General features: G+C 53.2%; 1 protein-coding gene across 5 annotated transcripts in view; it reads left to right on the top strand.

Moving 5' to 3' along the window:
- Positions 1 to 23,969, top strand: part of COL27A1 (collagen type XXVII alpha 1 chain) — a 145,116-nt gene that overhangs the window by 105,036 nt on the left and 16,111 nt on the right. For 3 of the 5 annotated variants that reach the window (XR_009532751.1, XM_060100662.1, XM_060100661.1), the window contains 16 exons: positions 36 to 89; positions 1,948 to 2,001; positions 6,073 to 6,180; positions 9,695 to 9,748; positions 9,861 to 9,968; positions 11,191 to 11,244; positions 12,246 to 12,299; positions 15,922 to 15,978; positions 16,168 to 16,221; positions 16,811 to 16,864; positions 17,142 to 17,195; positions 18,029 to 18,082; positions 18,165 to 18,272; positions 19,071 to 19,178; positions 20,020 to 20,127; positions 23,590 to 23,643. Coding sequence is in view for 3 of the 5 variants with exons in the window: in XM_060100662.1 (XP_059956645.1) it covers positions 36 to 89; positions 1,948 to 2,001; positions 6,073 to 6,180; positions 9,695 to 9,748; positions 9,861 to 9,968; positions 11,191 to 11,244; positions 12,246 to 12,299; positions 15,922 to 15,978; positions 16,168 to 16,221; positions 16,811 to 16,864; positions 17,142 to 17,195; positions 18,029 to 18,082; positions 18,165 to 18,272; positions 19,071 to 19,178; positions 20,020 to 20,127; positions 23,590 to 23,643 (1,137 nt within the window). In the remaining 2 variants the exon portion in view is untranslated. Of the gene's footprint in view, positions 1 to 35; positions 90 to 1,947; positions 2,002 to 6,072; positions 6,181 to 9,694; positions 9,749 to 9,860; positions 9,969 to 11,190; positions 11,245 to 12,245; positions 12,300 to 15,921; positions 15,979 to 16,167; positions 16,222 to 16,810; positions 16,865 to 17,071; positions 17,196 to 18,028; positions 18,083 to 18,164; positions 18,273 to 19,070; positions 19,179 to 20,019; positions 20,128 to 23,589; positions 23,644 to 23,969 lie in introns of those variants that run through there. The other 2 variants (XR_009532752.1, XM_060100663.1) reach the window with 2 other exon arrangements.

The following is a 23,969-nucleotide window of genomic DNA, read 5'->3' as shown; positions in this document are numbered from 1 at the left end:
CCTCCACCCATGGACTTGTGTTTGGCTTCTTCTAGGGTGACCTTGGGCCTCTGGGCACCCCTGGGGAGCCGGGCCTCATTGGGCAGCGGGTAAGTCGAAGCAAATTCATTCTCCCTGGAAAGTCCCACCCCTCCCTGGCTGTCTGGAGTGGGGGATGGGGGGAGGGCTTTACTCAGCTTCCCTGAGCCTCAGTTTCCTCAACTGCAGAAACAGACTGTGAATCTCTGCAGCCTCATCCAGTCTCCCTTGGCGGGCCAGCATTTCCACAAGGCAGAGGCGCTCCTCAGAGAAAAGCACTCTGTGGTCAAAATGTTTGAGATTCTGCGTGCTCGGTGTTCCCCCTTACACATTAGCAGTAGCATTTTCAAGGCTCTGAGAAGGCCTGCAACCAAGAAATTGGGGTTTGGGGAGGGTTAATCCACAGTCTCCAAACTTATTTGACCTCCAAGTGCTTTTATTGAAAAACACCTGTTACCATCCCTAAAACTGTTCCATGGAAGGTTATCTGAAAGGTTATCTTCCCCTTTACCAAAAGAAACCCACAGAGCTTGGCTTCCTCTGAGAAGGTTTGGGATGCCTCTGGGTCCACCTGTCTATGCTCTGTGCCTGATTTATAAGATCCCTGTCTGAATGGAGACCCCAGGGTGTTGTGAGAGATACAGAGCAGGCATATCCTCTAGCATCTTTCGGATGGGGAAGGTGCGGCCCAGGAGTGAGGGAGAGTTAGTGTGGGGGGGCTTGGCTCATGGAGGCACCAGGCCCCCAATCCAACTTCTCATTTTTCCCTTTTTCCAATGCCTCATGTTACTCCCTGCCCAAAGTTAAGAGGCTCCTCAAATTGAGTTGACATAGAATGAGAGGAGAGGGCCACAGGGCAAGAGAGGATGAGCACAGAGCTTGAAGTCTTCAGATGGCAATCTTGTCTGTCAGTGAAGATTGAGCAGTACAGTTTCTTGGAGTGCCATGTTAAGAAGGATCCTGAGGCTCCTTCTGGGCTCACTAGGAAAGAGAATGACGTGCACTCACTTGATGCCCACTGTGTGCCAGGCACTTCACAGCAGTGAGTAACAGAACGCACTGTCCTCATGGAGCCACATTCTAGTAGATAGATTAGTGATGTCTGCCATGGGCACAAGAGGGGTGGAATCGACACACCTGTCCTCCCATCTTTGCCATTCCTGCATCTGATGACTTCTGAGGCCCCTTCCAGCTCAGATGCTGAACAGCTATGAAAAAGCAGAGAGAGACACAAACTTAACTTGACAGCCATTTAGATAACTGAGACATCCAAGGGCGCCTTTGGAGCTAGAAAGGCAAGCAGGGAACCTGGCTGAAGGTCAGATGGGATTCAGGTTCTTGGTATCATTCCCACACTTGCTGGCAAGAAAGTCTGAGGGATGGCCTCACTTTCCTCATCTGAGAAATGAGATTCCACCAAGGCACTCCATGAGGGCTCACTCCAAATTCCAGGAAGAATATATCTAATGGCTACTATTTGTGGGATGCTTATACTGTGTCTCATAGATACCCTTAAAGGGTATCAGCCCCATTTTCAGATGAGAAAACAGACACCCATGGGGGCTAAGGAGTTTGCTTGTGGCCAGACTACCAGTGAATGGGAAGCCCAGTGGAGGCCTCGAGATCTGTCTGACGTCAAAACCTTTTCAACCAGTAGGCTGTTCTACCTCCCCATTCCAACCAGCCCACGTAGACACAGGACCAGCACCGTCCAACTCGTGCAGCCCCTACCTCACCCCACCCTGCACACAGAACAGGCTGTGGCTTGGGGGTCTGCTCCACTGTTTACTGGCTGTGCCAGGCATTCCAGGCCCCTACTACCTGGAGATCAGGGGTTGGGGTCTTGTCCCAAGGAGGAGGAGGAAGTAAAACACACTGGGACCCCCTCCCCAGTAACGTCTCCTCATCTTTCCCCACTACCCTTTCCAGGGAGAGCCAGGCCTCGAAGGTGACAGTGGCCCTGCAGGGCCCGACGGGCTGAAGGTAAGCGTCCTTCTGGTGCCGAGTCTGGGGGGGAGAGAATGTTCTGGAACTGCCTTCTCCCTCTGCTCCCACTGTCCTCCCATCCAAGACCTAAGTTTTCCCCCAGAAGCACCATGTTCCCATAAGCTCTGAGGTCAGCCCTCCTGCTCCCAGGGAGAGCAGGATGGGTGGGGGTGAGCCCTGACCAGCACCCGCCCTCTACCCTGCTCAGGCAAGACCAGGGACCAGCCCCACCTTCCACTCCTCACTGCCACCCTTCTTGAAACCGCAGCTTCTCTTGGCTCAGGGTGGTACCTGAAGCCCTGCTCTGTGCCAGGCTCAGAGCCAGCAGCTTTGATATCTCTTATCTTCCAAACATCCTAAAAGATCAGGAGAACAGTAATCACCACCCACGACCCATAGCCACTATTTACGGAGAACAAGTCACATATGTATCAGGGACTGTGCTAAGCCCTTTGTATGTATCATCTCAATTAGTGCTATGGGGTAAAAACCTGTCTTTGGATGAGGAAACTGAGACTCAGAGAGGTTAAACCGCTTGTCCAAGGACACACTGCTAGTAATTGGCACAGGCAAGACCCAAGCCTCGGCTACCTCTCTGCACCATGCGCCCATTCTAAAGGTGAAGAAACTGAGGCTCAGGCCGAGGTGTATTCATCTACAGTCTAGGGCTATGAGTGGAAAATCCAAAATTCAGACCCAGGGCTCACTGGCACCAAAACATGTGGTCCTGACTCAGCCCTGCTACGTTCCATAGATTCATCTGTCAGCCACAGATGCTGGGGCCTTAAGGAGGCACCAGGGCTCCCCTGAACCCCTGGGCAGGTTCACTCTCTGACTTACCAGCCTTGCCTCCAGCCCTGGCCTAGTCCTGGACCATTAGGTGGGTTTTCCCCAGGGCTGACCTGTCAGCTGCCCAGCTCAGGATCCCAAGTACCACATCCCAGCATTCCCTTTGTCACCCATTGACTCTCCATGTGACCTCAGATAAGCACCCCTCTTATCTGAGCCTCTATTGCCCTAGACCTCCACCCACATGATTGCCCTGGGTCCAGGGCTTCCCCACCTCCCAGGATGCCTCTGTGACAAGCCCCTGGCTGGCTTCCCATCAGCCTGTGTTTTGCTTGCAAGGTCGAGAGCACCCCCTGTCTTCCATCTGTCTACTTTCTCTCACCTCCAGCCCTGCTGTATCCCAGGGTATAACTGGGTCTGGCTCCGGAGACCCAGAGCACTTGATGGCTTCTCCACACCCTTTGCCAAATATCTGCATGAATCGTGATGAATGCTGACGAACATTCTGGCTAAAATGCTTTGTGTACTCACCATACTTGCATCACCTGCCTTAAGAGCTTTACATGAATTAACCCATTTAATCCTCCCAGTAATCCTCTGAGCTCGATTCATTACCATCCCCACTTGACAGATGAGGAAACCGAGGCAAATGCGGGGACCTCCTTCACCTCTGGGCAGCCACCTTTCTTCTCCTTGGAATCTTTGCTGAGGTGGGATGGGAGGGGGTCTTCCAGACTTGGGTGTCTCACACAGTCTTTCCTGCTCACTTGTCATGGCTCCTCGGCCCTGGCTGCTTCCTCTCACCCCCTCCAAAGCCAGTACTACCCTAGACCTTGGGCCGGAGTAGTCCGGCAGACGTACGGCATCTTCCCAGGTCCTTGTGTGAATCCAGGAGAGAATCTGTTTCCTTTATGGTGTTTGTCCAAGCATCACCTTCATGGTGAAAACAACCTCTTGGACACGCACAGCACTTTATAGTTTATGCTGATTATGTCTTTTGAGATAACCAGCTGATGGTGGCAACAGTGATGGTGATTCCTAGTGATAAGTAATGTTTATCCAGCGCTCGTGCACTAGATGCTATGCTAAGCTATCATTTACATGGATTATCTCTTTCACTCCCCACAGTAACCCTTTGGTGCTTATTTTGCAAATGAGGAGACTTGCCCAAGTCACACAGCTATTGAGAGATAGCAGCAGGCTTTGAACCCAGGGGTGAGGAAGGTGTTGTCCCCTGAGCAGAGAACCTAGGAATTAGAAGGAACCAGAACCCAAGGGCTCACCCATGCTCTGCCATGGACTCACATGTGGTACTAGGAAGTCTATACTCTCTCTGGGCCTCAGTTTCCCCATCTGTAAGTAGGAGGCTTGAGCTAGGCAACTTGTAAGGCTCCTCTGAGCACTGACAGATGTCCTGGATTCTGGGATTCCCTAGCCCTCCACCCCCAGACCCCATTCTGCATGGGATCCTCAGGGTCACCCACCCCAGCGGTGTGGGAGCCCAGGCTCTGGGGGTCTGCGTAGTCCCTGGAGCCTGTGCCCCTGCAGGGCCCAGGCTAGGGCCCCTCACAGAAATCTAACCCAGCCACCTGGAACGGGCTGCCTGCCTCTGAGAGCTAGGAGAGCAGGTGGCCAGGTTGATAGGCCAGAAGGGGAAGCCTGGAGCCAAGAGAGTCTGCAAGTGGGGCATCAGGGCCAGCCCCGTCTCCCTGCCAGGCTGAGTTTGGAATATGAGAATCTCCGTGCGAAGGGACCTCAGACACCAGCCTGTCCGACCCTTTCCTGGTGCCCAGATCTGCTCTGCACTGGCCCACACCTCAGCTTGGAGCTTCCCTTCCTCATCTGTGTCATCTCTGGACACCTCTCATTGGGACGTCCTCCTGGACCAGAGCTAGAAACTACCCCGGCAACCCTGCGCCCCAGCTGCTCACGCCCAGAACCTGGGGCCCCAGCGGGACCAGCCTGCTGGCTGCGCTCTCCGCGGTCCTGTTCCCAGGCTCCCGCTGCTCGCCCTGGGCACCCTGCTCTTTCTCCTGGACGCACACCAGCTTATCAGTGTCCCTCATAAAGTGTGGCACCGGAAAACAAAAATGGCAAAGACGCTCTCTGCCTCTCTGAGCCTCTCCTCTGCCCACCCCTTCCTCCTACCCGTAGCTTCATACCCTTTCCTGGGGGCCTCTCTGTACCGTCCCAGCTCAGCCACCTGCAGACTGGCCACAAGCCCCAGTGGAGGTGGCCTTGTGATGGGCACTGCCCCGCTCCTCCCCCACCCACTGCCCCTGCTGCACCCCCTGCTCTGCGCATGGGGCCGAGGGCAACAGCCCATGCCCCATCCTGGCACAGCCTAGCCTGCCAGAACACGGCCTGGAATGGCAAGTGCTATGTAAGCGTTCGCTGCCACCCACTCCACAGGGGGAATGTACTGCAGCCAGCGAGAATGCGCACGATGCAGGGCAGACAGCAAAGGGAGCGCGTACTCACAGTCAACAGAGTAAGACATTAAAAAAAGAAAAAAATAGGTGGAAACATGCCGTGCAGTTGGATTATGCCTTTAAAGCTAAATTTACTAACTAACGTCATTGCTGTGGAACAGTTGTTCCACTGCTCTGAGCCTGGTATGTAGCAATCGAAACGATTACCTTTTACTTATTATTGTCAACGGTTTTGCGTAAGTGAGGGTTGAAAATACAACTCAGAAACATGGAAAGAGTTTGTTCCAAGAGGTAGACTCGGGTGAATGTTTTCCTTTATAAAAATTTCCTTCAGCTTCTTGGGACATCCCTGGCGGTCCAGTGGTTAGGACTCCACGCTGCCACCGCAGGGGGCGCGGGTTTGATCCCTGGTCGGGGAACTAAGATTTCTGCATGCTGCGCGTGGCGCAGCCAAAAAAGCAAAAAGAGAAGGAAAAAAAAAGTTTAAAAAAATTTCCTTTGGCTTCTTAAGACTCTTGTCCTCCCAGTGTGTCTACAGCGTTGGGGAGAAATCGTCCTATTCTCCCAACCTGTTTCTTTCCTGTAAACTCCACGGGGTGGGCGTGGTCAGGGTCGTCTCTTCTCTCTGAGCAGCTCCCTCCATGGCCCAGGCACGGACACTAGAAACTGTCACGTGCTGCGTGCTGTCTCTACCAGGCTGACCCCTTTGGCAGAACCATCAGGGGAATCCAGGGGCAGGTCTGCCGTGGACATCCAGATGGAGGCCTGAGGTTTGGCGCCTCTGATGGACTTGGTGACATTTATTCTCTCTTTCTCTCTCTCCCCTCCTCATGCCTTCCCAACCCAGGGGGACAGGGGTGACCCCGGGCCCGACGGTGAACGTGGCGAGAAGGGCCAGGAGGGACTGAAGGGTGAGGACGGGCCGCCCGGCCCCCCTGGCATCACTGGCGTCCGGGTGAGTGTGCACAGCTGTGTGCCAGCACTTGGGGCTCCTGAGTGAGAATAACACTTGGGCCTGTTCAGGCAGTTGGGTGGGAGGTCTTTGGACAGTTGCCGCCAGAGGGTCTTGTGCTGTGATCCTTCCTTCACGTGAGAGTTTCACGGAGAACCAGCCTGACTGTGTCCCTCCCGGGCCTAACCTTCCCACGCGTCCCAAGTGCCCACAGGAATAACATGGGTCTCCTTAGCCTGGTTGCCGTGCCCTACACAAACCTGGCCCCTGCTGACCTCGTCCTGCCCACCCCCCACATTCAGCCACACTGAATTTAGCAGGAGAGGCACTGGCCCAAGTCTCCATCAGCAACTTGCTGTGTGACCTTTCACTTGCCCTTGCCCTCTCTGGGTCGCACCCTTGGTATGATGAAGGATTTGGAAGCATGTGCACTGAAATCATTTTGAGTTCCAGGGTTCCAGGGGCTCTTTCTCGGTGAACTTTTGAGCATCATGACTGTGGAATGGGCAGCAACGTGTGGCAGAAATAGCCCTGACCCAGAGTCCAAAGGCTGAGTTCTTGCTCGGGCACCCACTGCCAACGTGACTTGGAGCACATCACTGCCTCTCTCTGAGCCCTGGTTTTTTTTCATCTGAAGAGTCGATGAAACTTTGGATAGGAAAGCACTTTATAAAATGCACCAGAAATATAAACAATTATCTATGAATTTGGAGGAGGAAGTGGCTGGAAGCTGGTGGTGGCGGTGATTAGTGATGATGGTGGTATTCTCGTGGGTGATGGTGATGGCAGTGGCAGTGGTGTGACAGTGGCTATGGTGATGGGGATGGTGTTGGTGGTGGTAGCAGTGTTTATGTCTGTATTTTGCTGTCACTGCCAGTCCTCATCCACTGGAACTGGAAAGAGGTTCACTGGGGCCAGACTGAGTGTGTGCCAGGTGACAGAGGTGATGAGAGGCCTGTATTTGCGTCTCTTTGGCATCAGGGCTGCAGAACAAGAATCTCCCACTCTGTGGCCTGGAAACAGTGAAGGATTTAAAAATAGAATTTTATGAGCCATCAAAGCCTTTCCAGAGATACAACTGTATGGATGGGGGCCCAGCCAAGGTCTTCATTGTGGCCGCACAGCCTCACCCACTGGGTGCTCTAGCCCTTGCTCAGGGTCTCCCTCACCATCGGGGAGGCCCTCAGCTGGAGAGGAGCTGTCAGAACAAGTGGCCAGCCGGCTGCCTGGTCCTGGGGGAGACTTCTGTCTCCCTGGCCCTGTACCGAATTCTTTGTCACTGACTTGCTTCTCCTTCTAACAAGAGATCAGCCATTGCAATCACCTCACTCCGCTGGTAAATGCCACCAGCTCCTGTAATCATGATTCACAACTGCCCAAACAGGACCAGCCTAGGAAAAGGGGTGTCCCAGAAAGTAAGAATCCACATTTCATTCTACCTAGCTGGGTGACCCGTTGACAGGGTCTTCATCCCCCTGAGCCTGTTTCTTTAGCTCTAACATGGGATAAATAATCTCTTCCTCTCAGCCCTATGGCCAGAATTGGATGAGATATGATACGGAGTTCGGACATAGTGTCTGGCTCATCGTTGGGGCCATGATGATTATTTAGTATTTAATTACTGGAGGAGCAAAAGACCTTGAGATTGTCAAGTCCAATGCTGTCTGGTAGAAACAGAATAGGAGTTACATGTGTAATTTAAAATTTTCTAATAGTTATATTTTTAAAAAGTAAAAAGAAATAGGTAAAATTAATTTTAATAATATATTTAGCACAATCTATCCAAAATACTAACATATCAACATGTAATCAATATAAAAAATCATTAATAAGCTATTTTGCATCCTTTTTTTTTTTTGGTAAGTCTTTGAAATCCAGTGTGTAATTTACACTTAGAGCACATCTCAATTCGGATGCTAAATTTTCATTGGAAATACTTGATCTGTATTTAGATTTCATAAAACATACAATTGAAAATGTAGATTCATATCCCAAGTTGTTCCAAAAATGTCAGAAGTTTTCCAATCATTGAATTACCAGTTTTAAAATTTAAAGTTAATTACAATTTAATTGATTAAAAATCCAGTTCCTCAGTCACAATAGCCACATTTCAAGTGCCCAGTAGCCATGTGTGGCTAGGGGCCACCATATTGGACAGTGCAAGGCTAGTTCAAGACCTTCATATTGGAGGTGGGGAAACTGAGGCACAGAGAAAGGGAGGGACTTGTCCGGGGGTCACGTGAAGACTCAAGTACCAGGATGCAGGGCACTCTGTGCTTGGTCCTTTCAGGGCCACTGTTCTTCCTACCCCTCCTCCATCACAATTAGTCAGTACTTCCTCTTAGAGTGCAATGCCTATTCCAAGGTGAGATTATCACCTCCTTCATCCTAGAGCATGTGCCTCTGTTAATGAAGCCAAAGGGATTAAATCAAACCAGCTCTTTAATGCTTACCAAGAACATAGATATTTTTCCCAGCTCCCTTTGAGGTTTGGGCTTTGAGGGGACTGTCCTCTGCAGGCAGTCTGGATGTCCCTTCAGGTCAGAAACACTGCCCGCCCTACCCACTACGTCCCAACCCAGTGGGGCCTGGGGTTAGGACTCTCATCTCTCTTGTACTCCCTTGTGCACACTTACACTCACTCAGCCCCAGTGAACTGAGTTTCCCTGACAACTGTGGAGACAGTTGGGGCCCCTGGGGCAAGGCAGGGGAGAGCGGCACTTTGGGATGCCTTTGGGGGAGGGAACAGAGTGGCCTTTCAGAGGGAGTGGCCTGGGCACCCCAGTGGGAGAGTAGGGAAGGGTGGCTGACCTTCCTGTCACAAAGAGCCACTCTGAGGACCCCACCCAGCCTCAACCCCTGAGGGAGGGGGCCCTGTCCGTGCGACATGGTCTCAGGGATTGTCAGAAGTGACACACAACATCTCAGAGATCAGGGCATACCTAGGAAACCTCTCCTGCCTGCCTGTCATCAGTGGGCACCCTGGACACAGAATCAGACAGATCTGCAGTTGAATCAGGGCTCTGCCTTGCACCAGCAGGACCCTGGGCAAGTCGATTCACCTTTAGGAACCTAGACTGTCATCATCTACAGGAGGGGCTCTGAATCGGGCCTGAGGCTCTGGGTGGCTAGGAGGGTGGGACAGTGCCTGGCACATGGAGAGGGCTCAGTGCAGACAGCTGCTCCCATTGGGACAGCCTGGGCACCAGCAGTAACCATGACAACAGTGATTTATCGAGCACTTACTTACTATGGACCAGGCACCTTGCAAGCATGATACTGTATCACCAGGTTGAATCCTCAGCTCTGTGAGGCAAATACGACCACTGCCCCCACTTTTCAAAGACACAGACCACGGGAGGTGTGCTCACGCTCAAGGTCACACGGGTATTGAGTGCAGAACCAATCTGAACCCAGGCGGTCTGCTTCCAGAGCGAGCGCTCCGATACTCTGTGGATCTGCCTCCGTATTCTCTCATTTCTCATCTTTCTCTCTCTTTCCCTCCTTTTCCTTTCAGGGTCCTGAAGGAAAACCAGGGAAGCAAGGCGAGAAGGGCCGCATGGGAGCCAAGGTAGGATTCCCCCGCCTCCTGCTTGGGTCCACCACGTCCCTGCCCCTGCAGCCCCCGCCCTCCCCTCCCCTCTGCTGGGGCCTGCTGACAGCCTGTCTCTCCTCCACTGCAGGGTGCCAAGGGCTACCAAGGACAGCTGGGTGAGATGGGCGTCCCTGGAGACCCCGGACCCCCTGGCACCCCAGGCCCTAAAGGGTCCCGGGGCAGCCTGGGACCAACGGTGAGAACTCTCTGGGTGGGTGGGGTAGGGGTCGGGCATGGAGCAGAGGGGGCCGAGGGCAAAGAGGAAAGCATCGCCCACCTCAGCTCTCAGCTAAACGCCTGTGTCCACTGTCCCAGCCACTTCTTTGGAATCATGGATCCCTTTGGGAACCTACAGAAGCCATAGCCCCTCTCCCTGGAAAAGTACACACAACACAGTATTTCTGGCAATTTGAAGGGGTCTGTGGGTCTTCTGAAGCCCTTTATAACCCCCTATTATCAAGTCCTGCTATTGGGGTGTAGAGAGGGGACCACACCCTTGGGAGTATTTTTATTGAACAAGGAGTCTTCCCACTGGAAAGAGGTTCATGGGGGTCACGGTGAAGCTGCCGCAGACCCCTGGGTGACTCTGAGGGGGGCCCAGCCCGTTGCTGCCCTGCCCTGAAGGGAGGGTCCCTGAGGGGTTTTACTGCTGCAGGGAGAGGAGGGCCCCAACAGGAAGCAAGTTTGGGGGCAGACAAGGGTGATGCAGTGTCTCTGAGCTGCCGGTGCGTGCCAGTTAACAGCTGTGCTGGTTTGTGGCACTTGTAAGATTCCGTGGTATCAATGCTCCTACGGTGGCTGATTTCAAGCTGCCCATGCGATGTTATTGAATGCGGACTTGGGAAGGGATGGGTAAGAGAGCTCCACGATCTGGTAGAGTCGGCCCCCGAATCCGCAGGTTCACATCTGCAGAGGGTCCTGGCACCGATCCGCTGCAGATTCTGGATACCCAGGGATGTCTGTGTTTCCGCCACACAGATTCAGCAACTGGAAATAACCTCATGAGCACAGATAACAGTAAAGTGTAGTAAAATAACTAGGAAGGGATGAGTTTTGCACATTTGTCGTCTATGTTTTTAATATAATTAATTGATTTACCTGTAAGTTCATGTCATTGAATTTTTCACCACGGTTTTGTTTTATAACTGACTCACCAAATTGGGGACAATTTAGCAATTGGCTCTCATGAACCACTGGAGCTGGAAGAAGGAAGGGCTGGGCGGGGGGAGGAGTGCTCCGGAGAGGAGGGGACAGATGCCACTTGCTCTCCACCTGGCTCTCCGGCCTGGGTTCTGGGCAGAGTGGATGTGCCAGGCTGCTGGGCTGAACTGGGCTGGAGCCTGCGGGAGAGAGTTCCTGCCCGCGCTCCTGCCGTGAGAGCGGCGCTCTGTACCAACGTGGGTCTTCTCCTCTCGTAGGGTGCTCCAGGACGGATGGGGGCCCAAGGAGAACCGGGACTGGCTGGTTACGATGTAAGGAAATGTCACCTCCTCCTCTCCGGAACTCTGCCCTGCAGGCCTGGACTCAGGCCGCCTCGGCTGCCGCGCCCACCTCCTCCTAGCTGAGGGCTGGCCCTCGGGCCACTGCAGGCAGATTCACGGTCTCCTCCGCCCCAGGGAACACCTGGGCCCACAGACCCGGGTGGGGTCGAGAACCACCTGTGGGCCAGGCAGGGGTGGGGTGGACAGAGGAGGACCTCCCTGCCAACCCCTGGCCTCGCTGAGTCCTTCCTTCCCGTGGTGGGTGCCGTGCACACCTCGTGTCTGAGCTTCACCACTGCTCTCTGCAGAAGGGATGGGTCTTGGCCCATTTTCACGTCCAAGTTGGCAACTCCCCCGCTTAGAGGCTGCTGAGCCAATCCCATGTTATACATCTGGGAGCCTAGGCCTCAGCGAGGCATGGGGCTTGCTCAGAAAAGGAAACTGAGGCTCGGGGAGGCTAAAGAATGTGTGTGCAAGGCCTGACAGCTTAAGTTTGAAGGTGAGATCCAGTGTCTGAAAGAGATACTGTAGGGAGGGGAGGAGAAGCAGAGGGCAAAGGAGAGGGAGACTGGAGAGTGAGTGGGTGCTGGGAGCCCAAGAGAGGAGTCTGCATGTGCAGTTCTCACCCCGGCCTGGGGAAGCCCTCTGAGGCAAGCATTTTGCCCTCTGCCTCTGCCACATCCCAGAAGACACAGCTGGTTCTCCCGAGATCTGGTCCCAGGTCTGCTCCAAGATGGCATGAGCAGAGCCTTCAGCCACTCAAGCGGACACCCCTTAGAGGTGTGTCTGGGACCGACATGGCATGTCTGGGAGGCCAGGACTCAAGAGAGGCACACGGCCTGCTCAGATTCACACGGCGAGTTGGAACAGAGCTGGGACCTGATCGCACAGCCCAGAGTGTTTCCATCTTTGAGTTCTTGTCCTTCGTCACCTGTCCCTCCCGACTACTCCCTCCCCCATGCTCTCACCTCCTGCCGTCTTGTTTCCTGCAGGGACACAAAGGCATCATGGGACCCCTCGGACCTCCTGGACCAAAGGGCGAAAAGGTGGGTGTCTGGTCCTGGGCGGCAGCTGCTTTCTCATATCCGGGGCTGGCAGGAGCAAGCCCCTGGGCCACTGTGGCTAGGCTAGTGTGGGTTCACGGCAGGCTCATCCCTGCTCACACCTTGGCCAGCTGGGAGGCCAGTGTCACCCCAGCTGTGACCGGCAGGCAGGAGCCATTAGACCTACATTCAGCACAGGGATATTGGGTGTCGTCTCTGTGCCTGGCACCAGAACAGAAATGGACGCAGTTCCTGCCTTCCTGGAGCTTCTGGTTGAGCTAGGGGAAATGGACATCAGTCATGTAACAGTGCCATTCCATCATCTGTGTGAACGTGGGCATTGAAGCCTCACTTGTGAATGAGTTCACCCAGCGAGAGCCCAGGAGAGGGCTTAGGATGGAGAGTGAGAAGCACCTGCATTTCGAGGCCAGGAACCGCCCAGGCAGAGGGAAGACGTGTCCAGGTCCCATGCCTTGGCTCCAGATTCGGTAGAGGACAGGAACTGGTAGAAGGAACCTTGCTGATCACCGTGCCCCGCCCCACTATGCAGGTGGGAATGCGGGGGCCCAGAGCTTTGAGGGTCACATTGCAAGGCAGCACCAAGCTGGCCCAGGACCCAAGTCTCTGATTCCTACATTAGTGGCTCTGAGCCCCTCCTTCCTTTCCTCCCCCTCCCCCTGATGGCTCAGCTGGAACGGGCTCCTAGCAGGCGCTCCACTGCTGTCGCTTTGCCCCCCCTGCTCACCAACCCGCCTTTCTTTTGCTGAGTCAGCTCCCCACTAACTACATCTCGCTGTTGGGTGAATCACCCTGGCCTGGTTTGCTGTCCAGCTGGCCCTTTCCTCCTGCTTGGAGAACAGACCTGCAATCAGAGTGGGCCACAGGCTCTGACGCATCCCACAGGAAGCTGCAGAAAGTGTCTCTCAGAACCCCGAGTCCTTCCTCGGCCCTCACGGTCTGCCGGGGCTGGTGTAGGAGGGATTAACACGGAGCCTGAAACAAGAGGGTGCCTGCACTCTGGGTCGTCTGCATCCCCAGAAGCAGTTCTTGCGGCTGCTGAGAATTGGACCCTAACCCCAAATCTGCCCTGAGCCTGGGCCTTGGGCAGGGCCCCAGCGTTCCCCGAGCCTTGATTGCCTCATCTATTAAGTGGATGGGTACCTCGGGAACACGAGGCTAAGCAGGACATCACATATGTGTCAGCCAGACGCACTTTCTGACCTATAGGTATTATTATGAGTTCAGTCATTCATCTGCTAACCAACAGGTATTTATGGATTTATAATGATTTATTTAGTATGTTCTCGGCCCTGAGCTAGGGGCTGTGGAATGATGGCTTAAAGAGCTCAAAAATAAAAATACTCACAGGACTGAATAGCCAACCAACCACATCTGGATGGAGCTTGGCGGCAGGTGTGGGGGTGGGGAGAGAGCAGGTTCCTGGGGGAGACCCCCGAAGCAAAGCTCCCCAGCCAGGATTTCTCCATAATCCTCAAACCATGACCCTGGCACAGAAGTGTAAGGGTCCCACTTGACAGGTGGGGAAACTGAGTCTCCACAACGCTCCAGCACTAGCTCAGGATCAGTGGGAGGCGTGGCAGGACCAGATCCAGACTCTGTCTGATGCCAGGCCTTGCTTTTCCAGCCAGAAACAGACACTTGGATGAGCCAATATATTGTTCAACTTGGAATTTCCCTGTGGGGCATGTGTCTGTCTACAAAGGTGGCGGCCAGAGGGACTGGGGAAATGGGATAAGACTCTGAGAACAAGGAGAAAGATGGGAAATGGGGGGACCCCACCAGCTTTCAGGTGCTAAAAAATGCATCCCCAAACTTCAGCCACAATGTGGGGGAGAGGGGGAGATCTGCAGAGCTGGCTTTTGGCCTAGACATCCCCTTGAGTCTTGTGTGGCCTTGGTTAAGACCCTTCCTTCCCTGGGCCTCAGTTTCTCCATCTGTAAAATGGGACCAGTGGTCACAGCAGCATAGAGGTGCTATATGGATTTCATGAGACCATGTATGAAACATACTTCATGAAGCGCCTGGCACATAGAACACACTAGGTAAACACTGCCCCCTTCCCCGACACCCCCCAGCCCAGCTATCTCCCTCCACCGTGGGATGGAGCCCTGGGACAAAGAGCCATAGAGAGTGGTCAGGGAGGAGAGGGAATCCCCACTCCTTGGGCCACCCACCCCCCCTTCCCGGGTACGACTGGTTCTAGGCTTCGGGCCGAGTCCCTCATGCCTTCGATCTCTGCCCACAGGAGCCACAGAGGCCCTGGGCCAAGGCGTACAGCCACCAGCCCTCCGGACTGATTCGGGCCTGGGACAGGCTCCAGCCCCAGGGACGGCTCCCCTCTCTCCTGCCTCTCAGGCCTCCCCTTCAATCCCTGCCAACAGCGAGGGGGCTCGGAGGTGCCCTGGCTTGAGCCCCCTGCCCAGAATGCACCCCCATGGGAGGTGACACTAATTGTCTGGGGCTGGAACATTCTGAGCCCCGAGGTTCTGCCACTTGCTGTTCTGCTTACACCTTCCTTGTAGCTGGCACATGGTGCCCAGCCACCTGTCCTGTGGGTAGCCCAGGGCCCGGCGTGGCCTGCCACGGCCCAAGGACCTCGGCTCTAAACTCTGCTCCTCCCCCAGTCTCTCTGACCGCCTCCAGGCCACACATCCTCCTGCTGTTATAATTATCAACAACAGCAATTTCTACTGAGCCTCTACTCTGTGTGCAGCAGCACGCCTTTGCTCACTGGGTCCTCAGAGCAGTGCTGCGAGGCATGACAGTCCCGTTTTGCAGATAGGAAACTGTCATGTGAACAAGACCTGCAAGTTAGCCGACTGCTGAGTGCCATCTGGATCAGCCCAGGGCCTTTTCTGGGTCTCCCATCCAGGGTTGGACGTTTGTCCTGAAGCTGATTCTCGGCCCACTTTCTCCCAGCAAGGGACAGAGAAAGGGGCTCTGTCACTGGGGGCTGAATGACTGAGCAGCTCACACCACCTCTTTGTGCCTCAGTGTCCTCATCTGTAAAATGGGGAGAATAATATCACTTACTTTGTAGCGTTGCTGGGAGGATTCAACGAGTGCCTGTGTGCGGCCGTGGCAGTGCCCATGCCTGCCAGCTGTTGGAATTATTGTCACTGCCTGCTGAGCACCATGCAGGGACTTCTGCATCATTTCACGGAATTCCCCTCCACTCCGCATGGGTATCGCCACTGTCCCCTTCACCCCTCCTCACTCTGATTCTGCAGCTGAGAAAAAGCTCTGAGATCGGAAGGGACCTGTTGAAGGTCTGGGCAGCTGGTCCCCTGCAAAGCTGGGTGTGACCAAGGTCTCTGCTTAGCTACCCCGTCTGACAGCCTGAGGGCATCGGCCTGGCGGTGTCCAGCAGTGGGAAGGGTAAAGAGCGCTGTTCTGTGTTCTACATTCCTGGTTCCATGCCCAGGTCTGCCTTTGACCCCACATCTTCCCCTTCCCTCTCTGGCCTCAGTCTTTCTGTCTGTAACCGAAAGTCGGCTGGACTTCATCTCTGATGAAGGCCCTTTTGGCCTCAGTGCAGTGTCTGGAATTCCCAGAATTCACCAGGAGCAGGAGGTTTGTCCTAAAGCTAGTTTTGTGTCCACAGGGGGAGCAGGGTGAGGATGGCAAGGCCGAGGGGCACCCCGGGCCACCTGGAGATCGGGTAAGACCCCCACCCCCACTGTCCATCCCGTGGACCCATGCCAGGGTGGAGCCCCAACCTGGGAGGGGGCGGGGAAACTGAGCAGGGGTGAGGCTGCTGCGAGCTTCACGAGGTTGTGGCCTAGGAGGCCCAGGTGTGGCATCCCCTGCACCCGGTGGCCCATTTTTTATTGTTGTTCTTGTCGTTTAGGGCCCTGTGGGTGATCGAGGAGACCGCGGGGAGCCAGGGGACCCTGGATACCCTGTAAGTATCGGAGCTCCTACCTGCTGGCAGCATCGGGAGTGATATAAGAGGGCATTCCTTAGCCTCTATTCCCTGCAACCTGGAATTAGAACAGCCTTCGCCAGGAAACAGGCCTGTCCTTCCACCATCAGTGCCCAGGCTTTAAGCACAACCCTCCCACTCCCCGCAAGGGCTCAGGGCGTAGTTCATGCTGAAAGGGGAAGGGTCTGAGATCTTCCCTGAGGGACGGAGAGGATGGGCAGGGGAGGGAGACCTCTCCCCTCCAAGAGCCTCAGTGTCCCCATCTGTGGCCGAGAACAGCTCTCCCAACAGAAGCAGTGTGAACAGGCCACTGAATGAGCACCAGACCCCCCCTCCCAAGCTCCCCCCACCTGCCAGCCCCCTAGGCTCTTCGCCGCTCCACCTTCATCCTCCCTGGCAGGGTCATTACTTCACCCATTTTGCAGATGAGGATGCTGAGACTCAGGGGGACAATGACACATGGCTAGGAAGAACGAGGGCTTTCTGGGGTCCTCCAGGCTGGAAGTTGTCCTGCCCGCCCCCCCGCCCCGAGGATGAGCCCCCTCACCTGTCTCTCCTTGACTTCCAGGGACAGGAGGGTGTACAAGGCCTCCGTGGAAATCCAGGCCAACAGGGCCAACCCGTGAGTGGTGCTTCCCGTCCCATCCCCCTCCTGCCCTGAGGGGGGTGGGAGAGGAGCAGTGGGGGCATTAAAGAACTGGGCCTTTTAAAGCTTAAAGGGACCCTCCCTGCAGGAGGACAGAGCCCATTCTGGTTTCTCCTGCCCTGACCCTGGGGGCACCCCCAGAGCCTGCACCCCCAAACCCCTCCCCACACCTCCCCCCTCCAGGCGGAGACTGGCCACCCTCCCCAGGAGAGAATCCTGGGGCTGCCTTGCGTCATCTCACCTTGGTTTGCAGGGGCATCCGGGACCCCGGGGACGGCCGGGCCCCAAAGGATCGAAAGGGGACGAGGTAAGAGGCCCTGACGTCCACAGGGAAGGGAAAGAGACTGGCCCAGGCACACAGCCCACGGGAGGGAGGGCTGGGGGTGCTGTGAGAAAGAGAGGGAACCACACGGAGGGGCCCTGCAGGGTGTGGCCTGGCCAAGATCCCTTCAAACAGCCTGAGGGAGGGGGGATGACCAGCCCCATTTATAGGGCCTCCCGGAGGGAGACCACCTGTCAGGTCAGCCAGCGGTATTTGAACCCAGGGCCGCCAAGATCCAAAGCTAGCCTCTCTTTCCACCATGCCACACTGTAGAAAGAGAAAACTGGGGGAAGTGAAGTGAGGGGGTGTGGAGGAAGACACGGGGCTGCTGATGCTCGTGGAAGAATTCAGAGGCGGTGGAGAGGAGTTTCCTGCCTTGCACCCAGGGCTCCTGCATCTGCCTCCACTGAGGTTGGGCCAAGGCTGCCTTAATGCCCTCAACTTCCCCCCAGGGGTGCACCCCTCCACCCGCAGAGCCACCCCCCACCCCTCAGGGATAGCCACACCCATGGGGATTAAATAGACCAGCCAGCCGTGGGCTTCACTCCCACCAGGGAGTTGCCAGGGCCCGGGGCCTCTGCAGCAGGGTTGCCAGTGAGGTCCCAGGACCCAGGGTTAGTGACAACGCTGCCAGGCCCCAAGGCCAGCCTTGACCTTGGGCTTCCGAGTCAGGCTGCTTGGGCCCATTTGCAGATTCAGATGCCAAGGCCCAAGAAGTGGAGGGGCAGGGCCCAGCCACAGCGGGGCCCCCTTCCAGAGCGCCTAGTGTTCTTCACCTCCTCAAGGAAGCCCCCATTATGTGCCCCTTGATTTTTCAGGGACCAAAGGGAAAGCAAGGCAAGGCTGGGGGACCAGGACGGAGGGGGATCCAGGTGAGTGACTCCCAGCTTCTCCTCTCCCACCCACCTCCCTGCCCTCCCCAGAAGCCCTCACCAGCTTCTTATTTACCGCCAGGGCCTGCAGGGGCTGCCGGGGCCTCGGGGCGTGGTGGGGAGACAGGGCCCCGAGGGTGTTGCTGGACCAGATGGGCTTCCTGGCCGGGACGGTCAAGCAGGACAGCAGGTGAGCAGGACTTGGGGTTAAGAGATGGTGTTTCCATTTGAGATGAGGCGTGTGCGTGGTGGGGTGCCATACGCCATGGGCCAGGAGGAGCGGGTTTGGAAACTTGGATGGGCAGAACCAGCATATCCAGAAGTTTGCTGCATGGGCAATGGCCTCACCCCTTGGGACCTGGGACCTGGGACTATGGCCCATCTCACTGTCTCTCCTCCATGCCAGCACCCAGAGGGTCATGCCCTGTCCAGCAAATAGAGCTTCTGGTTTTTAAGACCCTTCCCTTCCCCACCCATTTGTCCCGCTGGTCCAGCCATCCTCACACACAGGCAGTATGACCTCCATCCCTCAGTTTGACCTCCAGCTTCACCCAGGGTTCACCCAGGTTTTTGTTTTGTTTTGTTTTGCTTGTTTTTTCTTTGGCTACGTTGGGTCTTCGTTGTTGCACGCGGGCTTTCTCTGGTTGCAGAGAGCGGGGTCTACTCTTGGTTGTGGTGCGCGGGCTTCTCATTGCAGTGGCTTCTCTTGTTGTGGAGCACGGACTCTAGGCGCACGGGCTCAGTAGTTGTGGCTCGCCAGCTCTCTAGAGCACAAGCTCAGTAGTTGTGGCGCATGGGCTTAGTTGCTCTGCAGCATGTGGGATCTTCTCGGACCAGGGCTCGAACCCATGTCCCCTGCACTGGCAGGCGGATTCTTAACCACTGTGCCACCAGGGAAGCCCTTCACCCAGGTTTTGAGTCATCCTGCCTCCTTGGCTGCCTATTTCCTGAAACATGAAAAATCCTCCTCTGCCCTCTTTCTTCACAGGGGGAGCAGGGAGACGATGGGGACCCTGGCCCCATGGGCCCTGCTGGGAAGAGAGGAAATCCAGGTGTGGCTGGCTTGCCTGGAGCACAGGGGCCCCCAGGATTCAAGGTCAGATACTTGTTAATCCCCTTACCCGCCCTCCACCCTTTCTGCCTTGGTACTAACTATAATGACACCGACTGCAGTGCTGATGTGAGCGCCCATGTCCCAGGGCCTGTGTGAAAATGGAGTCCTCTTTCTCAGGGGTCCCTCCCCAAGCTTAAACTTGACTTAAAGGATAGTTTATCCAGGGAGCTGTAATACTGCCCCCTACCAGGCCCTTGACACTGTCAACTATTTGTTGGGTTGTCCATGGGCGCCCTCTTGTGGGCCTTTGTGGAACAGTGCATGTTGCTGGCTCTGAGACCCTCCAAGGCATCTTTTTAGAAAGTTTCCTTGAGTGGTGGCGGAGGCAGCCAGGAGTCAGTCTGAGCCCAGGGCTAGACACTGAAGGGAAGACTGAGACGAATGAATCAAACCGGGCTGTCGCCCTCTCTGAGCTTGAGGTTTAGTCGGAGAGAGGTTGGAACCCTCCATAAAGACAGCTGGCAGAGGGAGAGATGGCCTTGGCCCGTGGAGGATTTAAATGAGCAAGAAGGGACAGCGTGAATGGAAGTGTGGAGGTGGGGACTGCATGGTCTGTTGGGAAGAAACAATGAAGAGGAGAGGCGTGTGGGAGAGTGGACGGAAAGTGACCCTTGAATGCCAGAGTAAGAAAAGAGACTTTCCCCTTAAGGAGGCTGAAGTTTTGAGCACCCCTCCGCCACCCCCCAGGCCTATGCCTGTTGCCCCAGCACCCGGAGATGTTAACTGACCCTGTGGAATGGCTGTTCTGTCTCTCCAACTGCGCCTCCCCTCTCCTCGAGCCATTTTCTCCCTTTGATTGGTCATCTTGGTGTATTTCTTTAAGGGTGAAAGTGGATTACCCGGGCAGCTGGGTCCCCCTGGCAAACGAGGGACGGAAGGCGGAACGGGGCTTCCTGGGCACCAGGGGGAGCCTGGATCCAAAGGCCAGCCGGTGAGTGAGCCCCAGGGAATACATGTGTTCACACACACAGACCCAGAATCCACCTTCCTGCTCTGTGACGAGGGCAGACCAATACCCTCTGTGGGCACAGATACCATTCTGCCTCCCCTGCGTGCGGGGTTGGGGGTGGAAAAAAGCTGAGAAATGAGATATGAACGGTCCCTTCAGAATGAGGAGAGGTGATCCCAACCGGAACTCTAAATAGCCTTCAAAAGCCTTGTATCTATTAGAGAAATTGCATCTATAGTTTAAAAACTTCCCAGAAAGGCTCAGATGACTTCACTGGTAAATTCTAGTAATTGTTTATGGAAGAAAAAAATACCAATTCTGCATAAACTCTTCCAGAAAATTGAAGAGGAGGAATATTTCCCAACACATTCTATGAGGTTAGCGTTACCTTAATGTCAATGCCAGATGAGGACATTACAAGAAAAGAAAACTACAGACCAATATACCTCATAACTATAGATACAAAAATTGTCAATACAACTTTAGAAAGATGAATCTAAGAATACATTAAAAGGATTGTACATCAAGATCAAGTGAGGTTTATCCCAGGAATGCAAGTATGGTATAACATTTGAAAGTAAATCAATGTAATTCACCATATTAACAAGCGAAAAAAGAAAACCCAATTAATCATCTCAGTAGGTGCAAGAAAAGTAATTGATAAAATCCAACTCCATTTCTGATAAAATTTCTCAACAAACTCGGTAGACCAAAGAACTTTCTCAACTTGATAAAGGGCATCCATGAAAAATCTATATTTAACATCATACTTAATAGTGAATGACTGGGACTTCCGTGGTGGTGCAGTGGATAAGACTCCACACTCCCAATGCAGGGGGCCTGGGTTTGATCCCTGATCAGGGAACTAGATCCCACATGCATGCTGCAGCTAAGAGTTCACATGCTACAACTAAGGAGCCAGCGTGCCTCAACTAAGGAGCCGGCAAGCCGCAACTAAGGAGCCTGCCTGCCACAGCTAAGACCTGACCCAACCGAAAAAAAAAAAAAAAAAAAATAGTGAGTGACTGAATTCTTTCTCCCAAAGAGCAGAAACAAGTCAAAGATATCTGTTCTCACTACTTCTATTCAACATTGTATTGGCAGTTCTAGCCAATTCAGTAAGGCAAGAAAAATAAATAAAAGACATTCATATCAAAAAGGAAGACTTGAAGCTTTTCATCTGTAGACAAAATGGTTGTCTATGTAGAAAACCCAATAGAATCTACAATAAAGCTACTAGAATAAGGGAGTTTTTGCAAGATAGCAGGACACCACCTCAATATACTCAAATGACTTGTATATGCTAGCAAGAAGCAATCAGAATTGGAAATCTCAAGAGCAATACTATTTACAATAGCATAAAAATATGAAATACTTAGGGACACACATGACAATAGGTGTATAAGACATGTACACTGAAAAACTACAAAGCATTGTTGAGATAAATTGAGGAAGATCTAAATAAATGGAGATATTTACTGTGTTTATTGGTCAAAAGACTCAATATTGTTAAGATGTCAGTTTTCTTCATGTTGGTCTATAGATTCAACACAATCCCAATCAAAATCCCATCAGGTTTTTCTTGTAGAAAATAACAAGCTGATTCTAAAATTCATTTGGAAATGCAAAAGACCTAGAATAACCAAAACAACTTGGAAAAAGAAGAACAAAGTTGAAGGACTAACAGCAGTTGATTTCAACACTTACAAAGCTACAGGAATCAAGAAGGTGTGGTATTGCCATAAATATACTAATAGATCAAAGGAACAGAAAAAAGAATCCAGAAATGTATTCATTCATATACAGACAACTGATCTTTGACATAGGTGCAAGAGTAATTCAGTGGATACAGAATAGTGTTTTCCAGCAATGGCTCCAGAACAATTGGATACTTCATACTGTGTACAAAAATTAACTCAACATGGATCATACACCTAAAAATAAAACCAAAAGGGCTAAAACTTCTACAAGAAAGTGTAAAAGAAAATCTTTGAGACCTTGGGTTATAAAAAGATTTCTTAGAAATGACACCAAAAGCATGATGCATAAAAGAAAATCTGATAAATTGGACATCATTGAAATTTAAAACTTTTGCTTCTCAAAAGGACACCGTTAAGAGAATAAAAAGATAAGCCACATACTAGGAGAAAGTGCAAAGCATATGTCTCGTAAAGGATTTATAGCCAGAATATATAAAGAACTCTCAAGACTCAATAGTAAGAAAATAAGCAGCCCAATTTAAAAAATTAGACAAAAGGTTTGAGTAGACACTTCAGAGAAGCTATACAGATGGCAAATAAGCACATGAAAAGATCAATATCATTAGTCATTAGGCAAATGCTCATTATAACCACAATGAGATGCTACTGCACACCTTTGAATTTGAATGGAGAAAATGTTTAAAGACTGATCATACTGATCCTTGGCAAGGATGTGGAGCAATGGGAACTCTCATACTCTGCTAATAGGAATGTAAAATTGTACAACCACTTTGGAAAACAGTTGAGCAGTTTCTTTAAAAATCAAGCAACATGGGCTTCCCTGGTGGTGCAGTGGTTGAGAATCCGCCTGCCAAGGCAGGGGACACGAGTTCGATCCCCTGGTCTGGGAAGATCCCACGTGCCATGGAGCAACTAAGCCCGTGCGCCACAACTACTGAGCCTGTGCTCTAGAGCCCGTGAGCCACAACTACTGAGCCCGCGCTCCACAATTACTGAAGCCGCGCGCCTAGAGCCCTTGCTCCACAACGAGGGAAGCCACTGCAGTGAGAAGCCCGCGCGACGCAACGAAGAGTAGCCCCCGCTCGCTGCAACTAGAGAAAGCCCGCACACAGCATCGAAGACCCAACACAGCCAAAAATAAATTAAAAAAAAAAAAAAAGTTAAGCAACAACGAACCATATAATGCAGGCCTCTGGAATTATAACCTTATCTGAATCTAGCACACTCCACAACATCTGTGTGACTTTGAGCAAGTTCCTGCCCTCTCTGAGTCTTTATATCCTGGTCTGTGAATAGGCACATTGTGTCTCCCCAGGCTGATGTGGGAACACACATGCATGGTGGTGCATGCAAAGTGCCTGGCACATAGCAGGCCCTGTTTTTAGGGGTTACTTTGAGGGGCCCATTCCTCAGTAGAGCCTTTGGGATGGGTTGGGAAGTCTACAGGTCCTTCCACTGTCTTCCTTGAAGACCTGGGACAGGAGATCCCGAGTGTTCTAGAGCATCCCCTGTGGAAGCCCTGAGCTGGCCTCCACTTTCCCATTTGACAGAGGGCACAGGCTCTTGCCCCGCTGGAGTCCAGGCTGACCTGGTGTCTGCTTTGTGAGCCATTCACACTCATCTGATCGCTTCGAGGTGGAGTGGCTGATATCCCTGCAAGAAGGCAGGCCCAGGGGTCCTGCATGACTGGCCAGGCACCCTTCTCATCCTGTTCTCCCCACAGGGTGACTCTGGTGAGATGGGATTCCCAGGAATGGCTGGCCTCTTCGGACCCAAGGTACAGATTCCCATTCTACACTGTCCCTCTTGGGGTCCCATCCATCCACCTGCTTGTTCATGTATTCATTTATTCACTCAACAAATATTTCTTGAGCATTTGCAGCGTGGGCTGGAACACAGCCAGGGTCTAGCATGAACACCTGTGTCTCCCAGCACTCACATTCCAGCAGACCTGGGTTCTAAACCCAGCTCCACAATTCACCTGCTCTGTGCCTCAAGCAAGTTACTCGGTCTCTCCAAGCCTCAGTTTTCTCATGTATAAAATGGGTATAATAACAGCAAAGGGTTGTTACAATTAAGACCAGAGACCTACACCATTTAGCA

Source organism: Mesoplodon densirostris, chromosome 6 (assembly GCF_025265405.1).
Source record: "Mesoplodon densirostris isolate mMesDen1 chromosome 6, mMesDen1 primary haplotype, whole genome shotgun sequence".
Taxonomy (NCBI): Eukaryota; Metazoa; Chordata; class Mammalia; order Artiodactyla; family Ziphiidae; genus Mesoplodon; species Mesoplodon densirostris.
This window is presented reverse-complemented; position numbering and strand designations above follow the sequence as displayed.